This window comes from Arachis ipaensis, chromosome B10, assembly GCF_059453495.1.
Source record: "Arachis ipaensis isolate K30076 ecotype BB chromosome B10, ASM5945349v1, whole genome shotgun sequence".
Classification (NCBI taxonomy): domain Eukaryota; kingdom Viridiplantae; phylum Streptophyta; class Magnoliopsida; order Fabales; family Fabaceae; genus Arachis; species Arachis ipaensis.
In genome coordinates, this window is record NC_142435.1 from 135,661,596 (window position 1) to 135,678,772 (window position 17,177).

Here is a 17,177-nt window from a genome sequence, read left to right on the forward strand (position 1 = left end):
AAATTTTTTCCCCCTCCTCTTAACTTTTTCCCGGTGTAAAGCACACACTGTAAGCTAACACTTGGTGAAAATTTTCATTCCCTCCAAAGCTCAGAATTGAAGTCACCCTCCCAGTAGAGAAGAAAACCTTCCTGCACTCCTGCACCGCGAGAAGGAAACCCTGCCTCCTGCACCGTGCGAAGAGCGTGAAGCCTCACTGTCACGAAGATCATCGCACCCCAGTCCCCACTCACCACTCAGCGCCACACCGTCGTGAAGATCGTGAAGCTCACACCATCGTGAACCCTCCTGCTCTGATCGTCTCGCGCGCCGCCTATACCACCGTCGTGAACCCTCCTGCACTGATCTCCGCACCACTCATGACTTCGCCACTCACCGTCACCCGCACCCTCCTGCATTGATCGTCAGCTACGCCCTCACCATCGTCATCTCTGCGCTCAGCTCGTCCTCTCTGCGCTCACATCGTCGAGAAGGTATTCTACAGATTTTCGTTTGTTTCTGAAATTTGGGTGGTTTAGAGTTCCAATTTTAGGGTTTTTAATTTGGGGGTTTGGTATAATAATCTGGTTTGTATGCAATTGTGAAATGTGAATTGATGAACAAGCCATGTATTGTTGATGAAAATGCATACTATTTATTTATTTCCATCCGCGTCTACTCGTTCTTCTTACCTCTGCGCATTCTGGTTCCTTTCTCCTTTGAATCTGCTGCTGCTTGTGCAATCTGATAATGAGCATTTTTTTGAATGGTTGAGTATATGGCTAAATTTATTGCTTTAATCACTAGGTGCTGTGTTAAGGAAGAAACAAATTTTTTCTGCAACCCAGCATGTTTAAGGAGAGTCGCAAGCTTCTACTGCTGTCTCTGGACGAGAAATCCACATGCTACTGTTAGGGAGGTCTAGAAGACGATGGAGGCATAGGATGCCAAATGCTGACAGGTAAATTCGTAGATGAACTACATAGAGATAGGGAGTAAGCTTCGCTTCTGCATTAGTGTGCCAGATACCTTGGCATGGCTTGTTTTGTTGCTATGCCCAACAATTTTTATTATTTAATTAGCAGAGTATAGAAGTTGAGACCCTGTTCTGGTTATATTACTATCTTATCTGTCGACTGATATTTGCATCACTTTACTAGCTTCTTTTAGCTTTTCGAATTAATTGTTTTAAAAGGCAATGCAATTTCATGGCGCTCACTGCCTCCTTGATTTCTAGGTTTAGCATATCAATGTCATTATTATTTTAGATCACATAGGTTTGGACTGGCTGGCTGTCATTAGATCACAGAAAGTGGTCAACTGAATAGGGTATTTACTGAAATTATTTTTGTGATAGAAAAGAATTTCAAATTTGTTTGGGGCAATATGCAAAAGAGAAGGTTGTTACTTGTTAGTGGATTAGCAACTTATTTGGAAGGTGAAAATATCCTGGTAGCTTTCTCATGTAATTTCACCTGAAATTCGAATGAGTTCTATTGCACTTTGCTACTTGCAGGGTGGGACTGTTTCGGCTATGACATTAGATATGGGAATACTTCTTGGGGTAAGCCTTTCAACATCCTTTTTGACTTTTTACAATGACTTGATGTTTTTAAAATTTTTGGAACTAAGTCTGTTTTTTTATTAGATCACTTGTGTTAACAGGAAAAATCAATTAGTATTGTATATTACAGCCTGCTTGTCAACATATTTCTTGTCAAGTTGTTTCTTCGAAAGCTTTTTAAGAAATGTGGGGGCCTGAAAGTACTTAAGGTGTTTTGGATGCTAATTTTTAGTTTTGTTTGTAACCCGGTTTCTGTACGCACCTGCTCCCCTCTAAATTCTTCAACTTGAATACCCTTTTTTTCCTATTTATTGCTTATTTTAAATTTTATTTGTGATTTCATACGTATATGTATATGCAGGATGCTGAAGTGAGGCAGAAGAAGTTTTAGTGTTATACTGATATTGACAGGTTGGTGTTCACTTTGTATAATCAAATTTATAAAAATATTACCAGAATAAAAAATATTTAGTTGTCAAGTAAAAGTGGAAGGTGATGTTTTGGTATCTGTTGTATATTAATTCATATGATATTGTAATGAAGCACAATTGCTTCGAATTTTAGTGCTATTCTGAGATTGACATGTGCAATTTGGTTTCTTTGTTTTAGGTTAAGGGTGTCCATACTATAGAATAGATAAATATTATAACTCATGTGCCAGATACTTTGGACTTATAGTGGCTGTCTTACTGTGTGAAGCTTATAGTTTTATATTAATGTGTGTGTGTAGTGTGTTGACTTTATTTGAAACAGTGAAGACTGGTCCTAACAGTTTATGGATTACTATTTATTTTTTAATTTATGCAGGATCCGCAATTGGATTCAAGTTGGATAGTCTTTTAAAGATTACTGACACTTGTGCTTCTAACAATAAGATGACACTGATGCACTATCTTTGCAAGGTATAATAACAATTGCACTATTTTTGACCTCTGCTCAAGGTCAGGTAAATAATTATTGTTCTGATTAGGGATTTTGATGATTGGAACTTCTGATTAGGGGTTTTGATTATTGTTACTTGATGTATATATCTCCTCACTGTTATAAATTCCTTTATTGATAATATTTTAAGTTCTTGCTTTCTTATCATCTTGTACTTTGTTCAAGAGTTGTTGCAGTTGGGAGCTCCTGAGATTGTTCCAGATTATCCAATTCTTTCTGTTGACGACCTAGCAGATCAAATAGCCGAGGTTCTCAACTTTTTTGGGTGAGTAAGTTCAAGCTTAAAATATTAGTTTACATTTAATGACATAAAGAAAATTAGTTTACACTAATTTCCATTAGGCTTTGAATATTGGCAGTTGTTCGTTTTGAGAAGGCAATCTGACCCCAACATTCTTTTTGTCTGCAGTCTTAGTGCAGTAATGTGCATAGGACTAGCTGCCGGGGCTTACATTCTTACCTTATTTGCTGTAAGTTATTATGTTGGTGCTATGCAGCCTCTCCCCTTTTTAAATTACATTAGAGTTTCAATGATGGATCGTTCAATTTTTCTAATGTTTTTATGTGTTTACTGTTTACAATAAATGAAGTATAGACAACGTGTACTTGGTTTGATACTTGTTTCACCTCTATGCAAAGAACCATCTTGGACTGAGTGGTTGTGCAACAAGGTTATTTTTCTATCCCTAAAACACTATGTTGTCTTGTAAAAGTAAATGTTACTTCTTTCTTATGATTTTGGTAACATATGCAGGTCATGTCAAATTTACTCTATTTTTGTGGCATGTGCGGAGTGGCAAAGAAAATGTTGCTGAAGTGGTACTATAGCAAGGTATACTTTGTGCATCCAAATTCCCTCTTTCTACTTCCATTTAGTTAGGCTGAGTTATTTGCTTTTATTTATGGTGATAGGACATTCGAGGTGGTGCTCAATTCCCAGAGTCAGATATAGTTAAAGCTTGCCGAAGGGTTAGTGAATATTTTTTGTTGTTGTACAACAACTCTATTATTTCTGATTCATTAGTGCTTCTGATCACTCTTGCTGGTTTCATTTGTGAATTTAGTTTATTATGCATATTATTTTTTATTTTAAGGCATATTATTAGTGCTTCTGGTCACTCTTGCTTATTTAATTTTTATTAGTGCTTCTGATCACTTTTGATTCCAAATTGATGATTCCATTGTTAATTTAATCAGAGGAAACATGAATTCAGAGGAAGCTGCACAAATTCCCAGAAGAACTAGTAGGTTTTTAGCTTCATCTTCTGCACAAAATTCTGCTTCATCTTTAGTTAAGTTTTGTTTGCTTTCTATTTCTTTTTGGTCTTTAGTTTCATCCTATATTATTATTAGTTAATTGGTTTCAAGTTCGTTCCTTAGGTTTGAGTTTCTTCTCCAAAATCCCTGGTTGAATCATGGATAAGAGCATGTTAGCTGGTTTTGAATTACTTCTAGAAGCTGATCAGCAAAGAATGGCATCCATGATGGAATAGGTTCAAATTTGTGACAGGTACCTCCTCTTCACTCTATCTGTTAACTAATTCCATGTGTTTTGATTTGTGCTTCATGTTCCTAAAATTCTAAATTAGGTCAGCACAAATAGTTTCAATTGGGACAAGGTTAGAAGGTTTATGCTTATATCTTGAGTGCTATCCATTTCTATAAACACAGCCTGCAGATTCCCATAGATTTCTGATTTGCTGTCTTTCTGCTTATATCTTGAGTGCTATCCATCTCTAATTTATGTTGTTATTACTTGAGTTTTCTTTTTTAATTATTGTAGTTAACTTGTTATTACTGTGATTCTATTCTGTTGGTTGATTCTATTAGTTGATTCATGTTCTTGTTATTTTTCTTTTTCCATATTTTTTTAACTATGATTTTTTATTTAGGTTGTTACTATGATTTCTATACTGCGTGATTTTTTTGTTGCCATCATCTTTTGACTGCTTCTCACTGCTCACCCAGCACCATCAGCATCTGCTCCATATTTAAAATTAACCTTTGTTGTCTATTGTGAAGTTAGCTTATACTTCTCACTGCTCCAGCTCTTCCGTGGCGACACTATCCTCATCAAGGTCACTTTCTTACCCTCCTCTATCTTCTTACTTACCTTCCTCTTGCTGTGTCTTAGCTCTTAATTGATTTATTCGATTCCCCACAAAAAAGTACTCTTTTTTAGAGTCTCTTACTGGGGTGCTGTTTTTGTTTTGTTCTTTCTTAATGGATGGTGTCGTGAGATTTTGAATTTTATACTGTGGAGTACTAGGCCATGTATACTAAGAAGAAGATCATGATTGATTGACATGGTTGCAAATAGAGTTGGATTAAATTTAAAATGTTATTTATTTGTATCTAATGAAAGCATTTCGAGTTTGGAGTACAACTATCAGAATGTCTTAAAGTTTTAATTAATTTATCTCTTATATTTGTTCTTTGTATTGCAACTTCTAAGTCAGATGGGGTTTTTGATTTGTATATGTTTGCAGGGCAAGAAAAGGAGGGATACTGTTTGCATAGCTCTTGTTGATGACACCTGTGAAGAGCCCAAGATCAGGATGAACAAAGTTGTGAGGTCGAATTTGCGGGTTCGTCTTGGAGATGTTGTGTCCGTGCACCAGTGCCCTGATGTGAAGTATGGGAAACGTGTGCACATTCTGCCTATTGATGATACCATTGAAGGTGTCACTGGCAATCTGTTTGATGCTTTCTTGAAATGTGAGTTTCTACCTTGAGCTTCTCTTAAGTTACGGGTTTAGGGATAGCTACTTAATTTGACTTGCTTTATGAGCTTGCTCTTAGTGATGAGTACTTTAATTTGAGTATTTCTATTAATGTTATAAGACTTCGTTACTGATTGTCAGGGTGTTTTGCAAAATTTCTTACCTCTCTTCAAAGTCCTTACAAGTTACAACTTCTTATTTTGAATAGGCTATACATGACGTGTGTTTTTCACATTCACATTGCTTGTGTTATAATTATAGCAAGCTATTATTATTATTATTATTATTTGGAGAGATAGTAGTCTTGGCTTGTCAAGCTTCGTATGATTGATTGTCACCTTTCTTGATATTTGATTGAATTGAATTGATTTGAATGCATGCCAAACTGACTTAGTAGTATATATAGAATCTACAATCTTCAGTTTCTTGGACGACATTGATATTACATGTGGAATATGATTATTTTGGTGCTTGTAAAATATTATGACTTTTTAATGTAAATTTTGCAGCTTACTTCTTGGAAGCTTATCGTCCTGTCAGAAAAGGAGATCTATTTCTTGTCCGTGGAGGGATGAGAAGTGTGGAGTTTAAGGTCATTGAAACTGATCCTGGGGAGTACTGTGTGGTTGCTCCAGATACTGAAATCTTCTGTGAGGGGGAGCCTTTGAAAAGAGAGGATGAAGAGAGGCTGGATAAAGTTGGATATGATGATGTGGGTGGAGTCAGGAAACAAATGGCACAAATTCGTGAGTTGGTAGAGCTTCCCTTGAGGCATCCACAACTCTTTAAGTCAATTGGTGTGAAACCACCCAAAGGTATTCTACTTTATGGACCCCCTGGTTTTGGGAAGACACTGATAGCAAGAGCTGTTGCTAATGAAACGGGAGCTTTCTTCTTTTGTATAAATGGACCGGAGATTATGTCCAAACTGGCAGGAGAGAGTGAAAGCAATCTGAGGAAAGCATTTGAAGAGGCTGAAAAGAATGCACCATCCATCATCTTCATTGATGAAATTGATTCTATTGCACCCAAGAGGGAGAAGACACATGGTGAAGTTGAAAGGAGGATTCTTATGGATGGATTGAAATCTCATGCTCATGTTATCGTTATTGGAGCTACCAATCGCCCAAACAGCATTGACCCAGCATTGAGAAGGTTCGGTAGATTTGATAGGAAAATTGATATTGGTGTTCTTGATGAAGTTGGCCGATTTGAAGTTCTTCGTATACACACTAAAAACATGAAGCTCTCTGATGATGTAAGTTTCATTGTCTCTTAACTTTGTTGGTGTCTATACACTCTACCAGGTTGTGCATGCCATGCTGTGGCTCTGGTTGTAGGTTGTTCATTAATTCTTTAATGTTCTTAAATTTTCTGTTGCTTAACTCTAGCACCGCTGTCCTAAAGTAGTGAAGAGTATATTTGAGATGTATGAATTTTCTGTTGCTTAAATAATAGTGAAGAGTATATTTGAGATGTATGAATTTTTACAGTTAACTTCATTCTAGTACTTTTGGATCAATATTATAGATATATTTTGGTTAGAGATAATTTTTATTATATAAAGAAATTATTTAAGATAATTATGTATTTATTTTTATTTTGTAATATTCAACTCATTTAAATAAAAATGCAGAATTATTATACATGTAATCATATTAACTATTATGTTGTATTAATAATTATTAGATATATATATATATATATATATATAAAAGACCAAAGGCTACACTTATATACAGTAGCTATAGTATACAAAAAAAAAATAAACGAGACCTAAGGCTACACTTATATACAGTAGCTATAGTATAAAAAAAAAAAAAGAGGGACCTAAGGCTACGCTTATAAAAAGTAGCTATGGTATACAATGTGGCTACGCTTTACAAGTGATGCAGTAGCGTTGAAAAGCGTAGCCTATTCTGGAAAAATGAAAGCTGAAAAGCGTAGCCTTTGGTCCTGGACAGCATCACTTGAAAAGCGTAGCCTATTCCCAAACGTCAAAAGCGTAGCCCTTGGTGCAGAAAAGCGTAGCCTTTGAGAATAGGCAACGGCCGAATAGGAATCACCCCAAAAAGCATAGCCGTAGCCCAAAAAGCGTAGCCATAGCCTAAGGCATCATTTTTTTTCACTTTTGGCTACACTTTTCAAGTGTACTTGAATGGGTATTTTTCTTGTAGTGAGATATCATTACCGATTGAGTTGTCTCTCTTTGTAAGTTCTGTAAATTCATCGAATCACCTGAAAACTTGTTCGTTATTTCCAACTTTGTGAATCCTGCTTAATTTCCTTTGAAATGAGTTCCTTTCTTGAAAGCAAGTTGACTTTCTTTTCTAGTGCATTCGGAGTATCCTCATTAGGGTACAATTTTAAAGTTACACTTGGAATTTTAATTCAAACCTTTTTAAAGAAGTTTCGGATTCTTTTTAAAGAAATTTCAAAAACTAACATTTCTCTTACTCAGTTGTATTCATAATCATTCTCTAAACTTTGATAAAGTTGTTCTGAAGTTGGCATGCACTATTTTAAATAAAGTTTGAAAAGCTTTCTTATTTAACAGAAACTTGTCTACTTGCAACGCACTACTCATTTCTTTTACCGACTTATAAGCAAATTTTTACCTTGGATTATCTTTTCTAAATAGAGTTTAACTTCTTCAATGTTTGCTATAATTGTTATACACGCCTGTTTGAATATAAACCTTGAGAATTTTTGAACAAACATTTGATTTTCTTCCAACCTTGCCACGATTTCACTGTATACCTTTATTTGATTGAGTACCTAAATGTCTTTCAGGATTTTCGGGAAATTGTTTTGGCCTTAACTCGATTGACTTTCCTTTTTCAAACCTTACCTATTTTGTCTTTAACTTAGAAATTATTTTGACGTGAGGCAACTTGATTTTCTTCCGAGTCTTATGCCTGCTTTTGGTTAAGTTGTGTACATGACTATCTTTCTGAATGTTTGAGTAAATATTTTTTTGCTCTTAGCCAAACTGGTGTTCATTTTGTTTTAGAATTCTACGTAATCTATTTCAACATGAAAATGTATTAATGTAATGCCACAATTATACTTTTTCTATTCTTTTACAAAATGTTGTTGTGCAATTTTTCTTTCAGAATGTGAAATGGTTTTTGAAAAAGTTTCTATTCCTTATGAGCAATGTATTCGAAAGTATTTTAATCCTACTTTTGAGTCTTGTAAGCTTTGTTTTTTATTTTAGACATTCTTCTTTTGTAAATCTTATACTTCTTTAACTCAGCTTGATTTTGTTCAAACTACTACACTACCTTTTCTTTCATCATTCCTATCGGACTTCTTTGATTCGGGTGTTATTGATGAGCGGATATTTTATACGCTTTTTGGGGGTATTTTCATATAGTTTTTAGTAGGATCTAGCTACTTTTTAGTATATTTCTATTAGTTTTTATGCAAAAATCACATTTCTGGACTTTACTATGAGTTTGTATGTTTTTTTGTGATTTCAGGTATTTTCTGACTGAAATTGAGGGACCTGAGCAAAAATCTGTTTCAGAGGCTAAAAAAGGACTCCAGATGCTGTTGGATTCTGACCTCCCTGCACTCGAAATAAATTTTCTAGAGCTACAGAAACCCAATTGACGCGCTCTCAATTGCGTTGGAAAGTAGACATCCTGGGCTTTCCAACAATATATAATAGTCCATACTTTCCTCGAGTTGAGATCACGCAAACTGGCATTTAACGCCAAGTCTCTACCCTATTCTGGCGTTAAACGCTAGAACTGGCATAAAAGTTGGAGTTAAACGCCCAAACTGGCACAAAAGCTGAAGTTAAATGCCAGGAGCAGCCTATGCACGTGAAAGCTTCAATGCTCAGCCCAAACACACACCAAGTGAGCCCCGGAAGTGGATTTCTGCACTATCTATCTTAGTTTACTCATTTTCTGTAAACCTAGGTCACTAGTTTAGTATAAAAACTACTTTTAGAGACTTACTATGGACCTCGTGACATTTCACATCTGACTTTTGTATCTTCTACAGCATGAGTCTCTAAATTCTATGGTTGGGGGTGAGGAGCTCTGCTGTGTCTCGATGGATTAATGCAATTACTACTATTTCTCATTCAATCACGCTTGTTTCTATTATAAGATATTCATTCGTACTTCAACATGACGAATGTGATGATCCGTGACACTCATCACCATTCTCAACCTATGAACGCGTGCCTGACAACCACTTCTGTTCTACCTTAGATTGAATGTATATCTCTTGGGTACCTGGTTCACGAGTTTGACTGCCTCTCCTGACAACAGAGCATTCAAATCCATGAGATCAGAGTCTTTGTGGTATAAGCTAGAATCAATTGACAGTATTCCTGAGATCCGAAAAGTCTAAACCTTGTCTGTGGTATTCCGAGTAGGATCCGGGAATGGATGACTGTGACGAGCTTCAAACTCATGAATGTTGGGTGCAGTGACAGTGTGAAAAAGGATCAATGGATCCTATTCCAACATTAGTGAGAACTGACAGATAATTAGCCATGTACATGGACCCTTTTCACTGAGAGGACGGCTGGTAGCCATTGACAACGGTGATCCACCAACATACAGCTTGCCATGGAAGGAGACCTACGTGCGTGAAGAAGAAGGCAGTAGAAAAGCAGAAATTCCGAAGACAGAGCATCTCCAAAACCTCAACATATTCTCTATTACTGCATAACAAGTATTATTTATTTTATGTTATTTACTCTTCATAAACCCAATTATTTTTATTACTAATTTCCTGACTAAGTTACAAAATAACCATAGCTTGCTTCAAGCCAACAATCTCCATGGGATCGACCCTTACTCACGTAAGGTATTACTTGGATGACCCAGTGCACTTGCTAGTTAGTTGTGCGGAATTGCAAAAGTGTGATTGTGATTTTGTGCACCAAGTTTTTGGCGCCGTTGCCAGGGATTGTTCGAGTTTGAACAACTAACGGTCTATTTTGTTGCTTAGATTAGGAAAATTCTTCTTTTTGGTTTAGAGTCTTCCGTTTGAGTTTAGTTTCATATTTTAAGTTTGGTGTCAATTGGATAAGTTTATTTTTCTTTCATTATTTTTTCGAATTATTAGTGCTCAGAGTATAAAAATTTTTAAGTTAGTTTTGTACAAGTTAGTTTTGATCGTTTTCAGTTAATTCAATCTCAACAAGTGTAACATTTAAATTGTAAACGTTTTGAAAATAAATTTGTCGAAACATTTGTGAAAAATCGTAATTTGAGAGCAATATTATCATTAAGATGAATGTAATGTAAGGAATAAAAAGTGAGCCATGACTCAATAAAAATAATTTTACTAGTAATGGATCTAATAAATAGATATAGTAAGAATGTAATGCTAATAATGAGAAATTTTAGTGATTGATTTCTTTTCTCTTTGATCCTAATTGGGATTCTCTCTACTCTCTCTTCTCTTTATTGGTTCTTAAATCTTTTTCCTTACACAACGTTAAAGTTATAAATTTATTCCCTATATTTTTAGAAAAAAAAGATATTTATTTAAAAAGATAATGTGTTTCTCACTCAACAACTTATTCCAGTTTCGACCTTACAGTTCTAACTCAAACAGGGATATTGTTCATATCTATACCCAAATATATACTCCAATTCCAGAATATACTTGGTAACAACTCTCCAATTGAATCATTCTCTACAAACTCGGCCCAACTATTAAGACCCAAAATTTTTGAAAAGCCTTATTATAAGTCAATTTTAATTTATTTATTCATTAAAGACTTTAGTTTCAGAAATTATTTTATTAAAGTCAATTAGATCAAATTTAGATAATTAAACTAGAATTTTTATCTAATTTTATAATTATTGAATAATTTTCATATTTAAATTATAAAGTTTAGCGATTGTAAAATAATAAGAATTTCTATATGATTTGATTTAAATAATTGAGATGTGGGTTCAATACTTTCATTTTTATGAATAAAGAAAATTAAGTATAATAATTGATATTATGCTTTAAAAATTATCAAGATATTATTCAATACTTGCGTTGCCTTCGTTAACAAGCTTAGCTGCCTCGCCATTGTCGCCGCCGAGTGTTTGTCGCTAGTGAGGAGAAGACGCTGTCGCATCTCCCAGTCGTCCCTGCAGCCGCCGTGCCAGCGAGAAGAAGGCCGTCCAGTTGCACAGAGCAAGAGAGATAGAAAGCACGGGAGCAGAGGAGAGAGGGGAGACCTGCGCCAGCCACCACCACTTCTGCCGCCCGAAACCCCGCTGTCGTCATCGGAAAACTTTGGCGGTAAGGGTTTTTGAGTTTGGTTTTCATTCATTTAAGATTTTGAAAACTTTATCGTCTCTGCATGTGGGTTTTAGTCACCATCGCCGGAGTTCGGTCGTCACTGCCGCTTGAGGTGGCTACCGAGGCTGCTGCCAAACTGGTTCAGAGCCCGCCGCTACTTTGTTTTGTCATTTCAGTAAGTATTTACGTTTCGAACACCCCTGTGTTAGTGTTCGGTTATGTTTGGTTAAAGACTTTGAGGTTTGGTAACGTAGGTTTGAGTTTTAATGTTGCGTGTCGCATAAGTGTTGCTGTGGCTGTTGCGCCGTTCCTTTTATTCCAGTAAGTGTCTCTATCTCGGAATTCTTGCCATTAGTTTTTTATTATGTGTTTTAAGATTTTCCGCAATATTAATGTTTTAGGAATTAGAAACCGAGTTTGCACGTCGTGTTTGAGGATGTTTCTGCTTCTGAGAAAGCAAGCGGAGCTGAGGTTTTGGTTGTCGTCAATTCGGGTCGAGACGAAAGGATTTCTGTGAGGCACTTGGATTATGGTTTTGCTTATCCAGGTAGGGGCCTTTTCAGAAAACTACACTTTATAAATTGGAATTATTATATATGGATATTGATGTGAGAAAATGTATCTTTGAGTGATTGTATAAGTTTTATGTATTGTTGGTTGTCTTGGGTGAATATGAATGCTTGTTTGGCTGGATTATTGTTCGGTTTTGTGAAACAGATTGTTCTTGAAATGCTTATTTAAAGTTATTTTTGTAAAATCTTTGAAATCGAGTTTAACCTATTGGAAATTGATTGGAGTTTGAATTGGTTTTCTTGAAATATGAAAATGGTATGCACCTTTGGATTCATTTGGGTTTTGAGCTGATTTGGTTTTGAACCCTTTAAAGAGGGTTGCGGAATGGTTTAGTTGGGACCCAGAGAGGATAGCAAGGTCCAAGTTTTAGGAGAGGTGCTGCCAAAATTCCTATGGAATCCGGACTCTATTAAAATGTTATTTGGCAAATTATGAGTTAAAGGCTTTTACTATTTTACTTGAATTATTTAAGAAAGTTATGAATTATGTTTTGAAATGACTCATTGAAAAGAGAACTATGATTTAGTGTTACTTCTTAAGAAAGGTATTATATTTTTGAGTGTAAGACATTTAAATAAAAGTTATGTTTTAAGCTGTTTTGAATGTGAAAAGGATTTATGTCTCTGAATTTAACTTGTGGATTTCAATTTGGAAGAGACTTTGCTTTAAAGTTATTTTAAAGGTGAAAAGGGTTTATGTAATTGAATTTGATTTAAGAATTTTTACTTAGAGGAGCTTTAGTGACTTTGAAAGAACTTGGATTTTGATTGATAAATCCCATTTTTTGACATTTTAAGAAAGGTTAAAGTATCCTTTAAATTTCTGGTTTAGAAAAACTAAAATGATTTTCGAGCCGTTGGGAACATTTCAGATTTTTAATATGGGGTTGAGAATGGTTTTTGGGTTTAGTAAAAGAAATGGTTTTGCAAATGTGTTCTGAGTAAAAGAACTTAGATTCTATTCTTATTACTCACATTAGGAATCCAAGGTTTTAAGGACTTTAGACGAGTTTGAGGAAATGAGTTATGTCATTCTCCCCTAAAAGACTTGAGACTCTGCTGAGGAACTTTTGTTACCAAATCCTGTTTTAGAATTAATGATTTTGAATCTCTCAGAAATGGCTTTTGATTTGGTGTGGTTTCTGAAATGTTTCGAAAGATGTTGTGGAGATTGACCTTATTTTAAAAAGGAGAATTTACGTTTGAGGAAAAGTGGCTTTTGAGCCTGAAATTATTTGAGGAATGGGGATTTTAAAGCCAAGGCTGAAAAGAATTGATTTTTGATTTCAAAGTAAAGTGATTTGAGAAAAAATTATTTATGGCTTGAATGATGATTTTTATGAGTTTGATGATGTTGGATGGTGGAAGTGCTATTATGTTATAAACCGGATGGCTGTATATGATAATGAATTATGGCTGATTGTAGAATATGTTATGAGCCGGATGGCTGAGTATGAATATGGATGATTATTGAGTTGATAAGGTGATTGTTGCACTTCCAATTATCTGAGATACGAGTTTTCCCTGGGTGAAAGCAGTGGCTAACCACCACGTGCTCCAGGTTGACACTCGATACTCTGCTAACCCCATGTCGTAAGTGTGGCCGGACACTTTGAAATTTTTGGATGAGCTTAATCCCATGGATAAACACCATTGAGGGTGTTATATGTTTATCTTTGAGAATTACTCGAGTAGGGAATGCACGACAGGGGGACAGTCCAATGGTTAGCTACCACGACTTATCGGGTTGGCTTCAGAACCGACAGATGAGACTCATCAGCCACTAGGATAGGCAAGCATCATATGCATCTATGTGACATTGTTTAGGTGTGCATATTGTACTTAGTTTGCCTATGTGATTAATTATGTTTAATTGCTATTTTCTCTACTTGAAGTAACTGTTTGTTTGTGCTTGAACTTTCCTACTTGTGTTTGCGACTAAAGCTCTATTGGATTGTGGTGGATTGGTTGTTGTTTGGATTGTTTGGGCCTAGGGCCGTGGTTGATCATGAAGTGGGCCGAAGGCCATGTTTGGTTTGTGTTTCTGGTTTAGAAAAGTATGAAAAACTAAACTGGTTCAACATAGACTTAATGAACCTATGCTTGGAACAGGTTGGTCATTCATGCTGTTTAAGAAAAACTTTTTGAAAGGCTTTTGAATTTTGAAGAAATAATAGTTTCCTCCTTCAGAAAAGATTTCATATTTTAATAGTAAATCTTTGGTTTTAAAAAGATGCATAAGGCGGTTATTAATCACTGTAACAGTTTTATTTTCACATATCCTATTATAGTAATTCTGCAACCTTATAGTGAGAACCCTTTCGAGGATGATGTTCGCACTCCTCTACAGGTGTTTCCTATTTAGGATATGGACGAGGAAGTCACGAAGAGTTTATTCTATTTTCTGTTTATATGATGTATTGTATTATTTTTAGATATTATGTTTTCCCTCGCCTTTATCTTTATACATTCTGTAAGAGGGATAGGAATTGTATTAGATAATGCTTGTAAAATTATTAATATGTATATAAATATATGTATCCTTTGTAAATATTGATATTTGTATGGATGTATGTATCTATTAAAAAGTCTTTTGAGTGGTAATACGATTTAAGTTTTAAACAGGCTCATATTTTAGTATTAAATATTATAAGAGTCGTCGTAATACCCAATCTATCATAGTAGCGCAGCCGGAAGCATGACATTTTGATAGTTAGGGTGTTACATTATGGTATCAGAGCGGTCTAAGGAATGGACCGACTATGCTTCAATTGCATACTCTGAGGGTTTGTCATGTAGTAGGTCTTGTTTGCATAACAAGAATTAGAGCTTTATGAACATGACGGTCTATTGATTAATGCCATTAGTCTTGCATTGCATAATTCTAGATATTAAGTTTGGCCATCTTAATACTAGTGAATTATGTATATGATAGCACTAATGGGTTATCATAGATGATATACAAGTTTTGGGTAAAGCGAATCGCAAATTTTGGGAACATTAGGAGTTAATTCTCGAGGTTACTCGGTTAGGTGTCTCGAACTCTGTGAATGTTACGTGGCTTGTTCTTTCTTGATGTGTCTTGAGGTTCTTGTTTGCGATTTCTTCCTTGGGAAGTAATTTTATTATCTTCCAATCCCGCCCTCTTGTTCATATGCGTTCTCGTTTGATCTTACCCGTATTTGTCTGTTTGAAATTTCTTGAAATAACTGCCTCATTTGTTTAAAACCCTTTATCTTGACTCATGTTTTCTTTGATGTATTTTTGAATTATTTGATACATCAAAAATATCCTTGAAAATCTCTAAGATATCATTACCGATTGAGTTGTCTCTCTTTGTAAGTTCTGTAAATTCATCGAATCACCTGAAAACTTTTTCGTTATTTCCAACTTTGTGAATCCTGCTTAATTTCCTTTGAAATGAGTTTCTTTCTTGAAAGCAAGTTGAATTTCCTTTCTAGTGCATTCGAAGTATCCTCATTAGGGTACAATTTTAAGGTTACACTTGGAATTTTAATTCAAACCTTTTTAAAGAAGTTTTGGATTCTTTTTAAAGAAATTTCAAAAACTAACCTTTCTCTTACTCAGTTGTATTCATAATCATTCTCTAAACTTTGACAAAGTTATTTTGAAGTTGGCATACACTATTTTAAATGAAGTTTTGAAAAGCTTTCTTATTTAACAGAGACTTGTCTACTTGCAACGCACTACTCATTTCCTTTACCGACTTATAAGCAAATTTTTACCTTGGATTATCTTTTCTAAATAGAGTTTAACTTCTTCAATGTTTGCTATAATTTTTATACACGCCTGTTTGAATATAAACCTTGAGAATTTTTTAACAAATATTTGATTTTCTTCCAACCTTGCCATGATTTCACTGTATACCTTTATTTGATTGAGTACCTAAATGTCTTTTAGGATTTTCGGAAAATTGTTTTGGCCTTAACCCGTTTGACTTTCCTTTTTCAAACCTTACCTATTTTGTCTTTAACTTAGAAATTGTTTTGACGTGAGGCAACTTGATTTTCTTCCGAGTCTTATGCCTGCTTTTGGTTAAGTTGTGTACATGACTATCTTTCTGAAAGTTTGAGTAAATATTTTTTTGCTCTTAGCCAAACTGGTGTTCATTTTGTTTTAGAATTCTACATAATCTATTTCAACATGAAAATGTATTAATGTAATGCCACAATTATACTTTTTCTATTCTTTTACAAAATGTTGTTGAGCACCTTTTCTTTGAGAATGTGAAATTATTTTTGAAAAAGTTTCCATTCCTTATAAGCAATGCATTCGAAAGTATTTTAATCCTACTTTTGAGTCTTGTAAGCTTTGTTTTTGATTTTAGACATTCTTCTTTTGTAAATTTATACTTCTTTAACTCAGCTTGATTTTGTTCAAACTACTGCACTACCTTTTCTTTCATCGTTCCTATCGGACTTCTTTGATTCGGGTGTTATTCTTGAGGTTTCCAAAGTGATTTTCTTCCCAGCACTCTTCATCACTAGTACATCCTTGTTTACTTGGAGTTTCATCAGTCCTTTCAAAACTCTTGCGAAGACTATCTTGCTACTTTTCTTTCTTTTCTCTGGTCTTGTATCTTTCTGAATAAACTTGAGGATTGCTTTAGAGTCACGTATGCCCTCTAGGCGTAGCATGCGAAAATTTTCTTTAGTATGTTGTTCGTGAAGGTGGAAAGGTGAAGTTTTAAAGTGCGCAGTATCACAAGAAGCTGTGGAGTTTTCGCTTTCATGCGAAAGAGTTTTGCACATGATTAGACTTGTGACCGGTAGTGGGCGTACGAAGGGAGTGAAGAGGTCGAGAACTCTCGGACGAGTTGTTTGATATAGTATGGTTGGTAATGGTAGAGATGTGTCTGGATGGAGTTGGAAGTTGAAGTTCTGAAGTGGGTATAAGATCGGTGAGCAAATGTTTTACCCGTTGTTTAAATACCAGCCTGCTTTGTAGCCTTTTGCCACATTAACTATAGCCTTGCTTTGTGAACGCCTATCTTATATCTTCTGCCTTACACAATACTTTACCCTTATATTTAAATCTTATAGTTATGCAGTATTTGAACATCTATATATATATGTTAAACTTTTTTACTTATCTAAAAAGCAT

At 35.1% G+C, this 17,177-nt stretch overlaps 2 protein-coding genes across 2 annotated transcripts; both read left to right on the top strand.

Annotated features, from left to right (window-relative positions):
• The first annotated feature begins 923 nt into the window (after nucleotides 1–923).
• Nucleotides 924–3,730, top strand: LOC107621123 (protein NDL1-like). The gene is made up of 13 exons (XM_088493961.1): nucleotides 924–940; nucleotides 1,337–1,379; nucleotides 1,496–1,543; nucleotides 1,645–1,743; nucleotides 1,905–1,913; nucleotides 2,153–2,159; nucleotides 2,351–2,445; nucleotides 2,614–2,750; nucleotides 2,895–2,954; nucleotides 3,069–3,156; nucleotides 3,240–3,317; nucleotides 3,398–3,454; nucleotides 3,683–3,730. Exons 1-13 carry the CDS (start codon nucleotides 924–926, stop codon nucleotides 3,728–3,730), a joined length of 786 nt encoding a protein of 261 aa, XP_088350087.1.
• A 170-nt stretch (nucleotides 3,731–3,900) lies between these two features.
• LOC148581824 (cell division cycle protein 48 homolog) lies at nucleotides 3,901–12,209 on the top strand. Its single transcript, XM_088493965.1, has 8 exons — nucleotides 3,901–3,922; nucleotides 4,508–4,563; nucleotides 4,975–5,203; nucleotides 5,718–6,466; nucleotides 11,214–11,481; nucleotides 11,556–11,656; nucleotides 11,890–12,028; nucleotides 12,199–12,209. The coding sequence occupies exons 1-8, from the start codon at nucleotides 3,901–3,903 to the stop codon at nucleotides 12,207–12,209; spliced, it is 1,575 nt and encodes a 524-aa protein (XP_088350091.1).
• Nucleotides 12,210–17,177: the final 4,968 nt, after the last annotated feature.

Bases quoted from the DNA above. Each gene is read 5' to 3' on its own strand.
- LOC107621123 (XM_088493961.1), top strand. The intron at 2,955-3,068 runs TGTAAGTTATTA...CTGTTTACAATA, and splicing joins TACATTCTTACCTTATTTGC to AATGAAGTATAGACAACGTG. The intron at 3,318-3,397 runs GTATACTTTGTG...TTATGGTGATAG, and splicing joins TGAAGTGGTACTATAGCAAG to GACATTCGAGGTGGTGCTCA.
- LOC148581824 (XM_088493965.1), top strand. From the start codon at position 3,901: ATGGATAAGAGCATGTTAGCTG. The intron at 5,204-5,717 runs GTGAGTTTCTAC...TAAATTTTGCAG, and splicing joins GTTTGATGCTTTCTTGAAAT to CTTACTTCTTGGAAGCTTAT. The intron at 6,467-11,213 runs GTAAGTTTCATT...AAAATTATCAAG, and splicing joins ACATGAAGCTCTCTGATGAT to ATATTATTCAATACTTGCGT.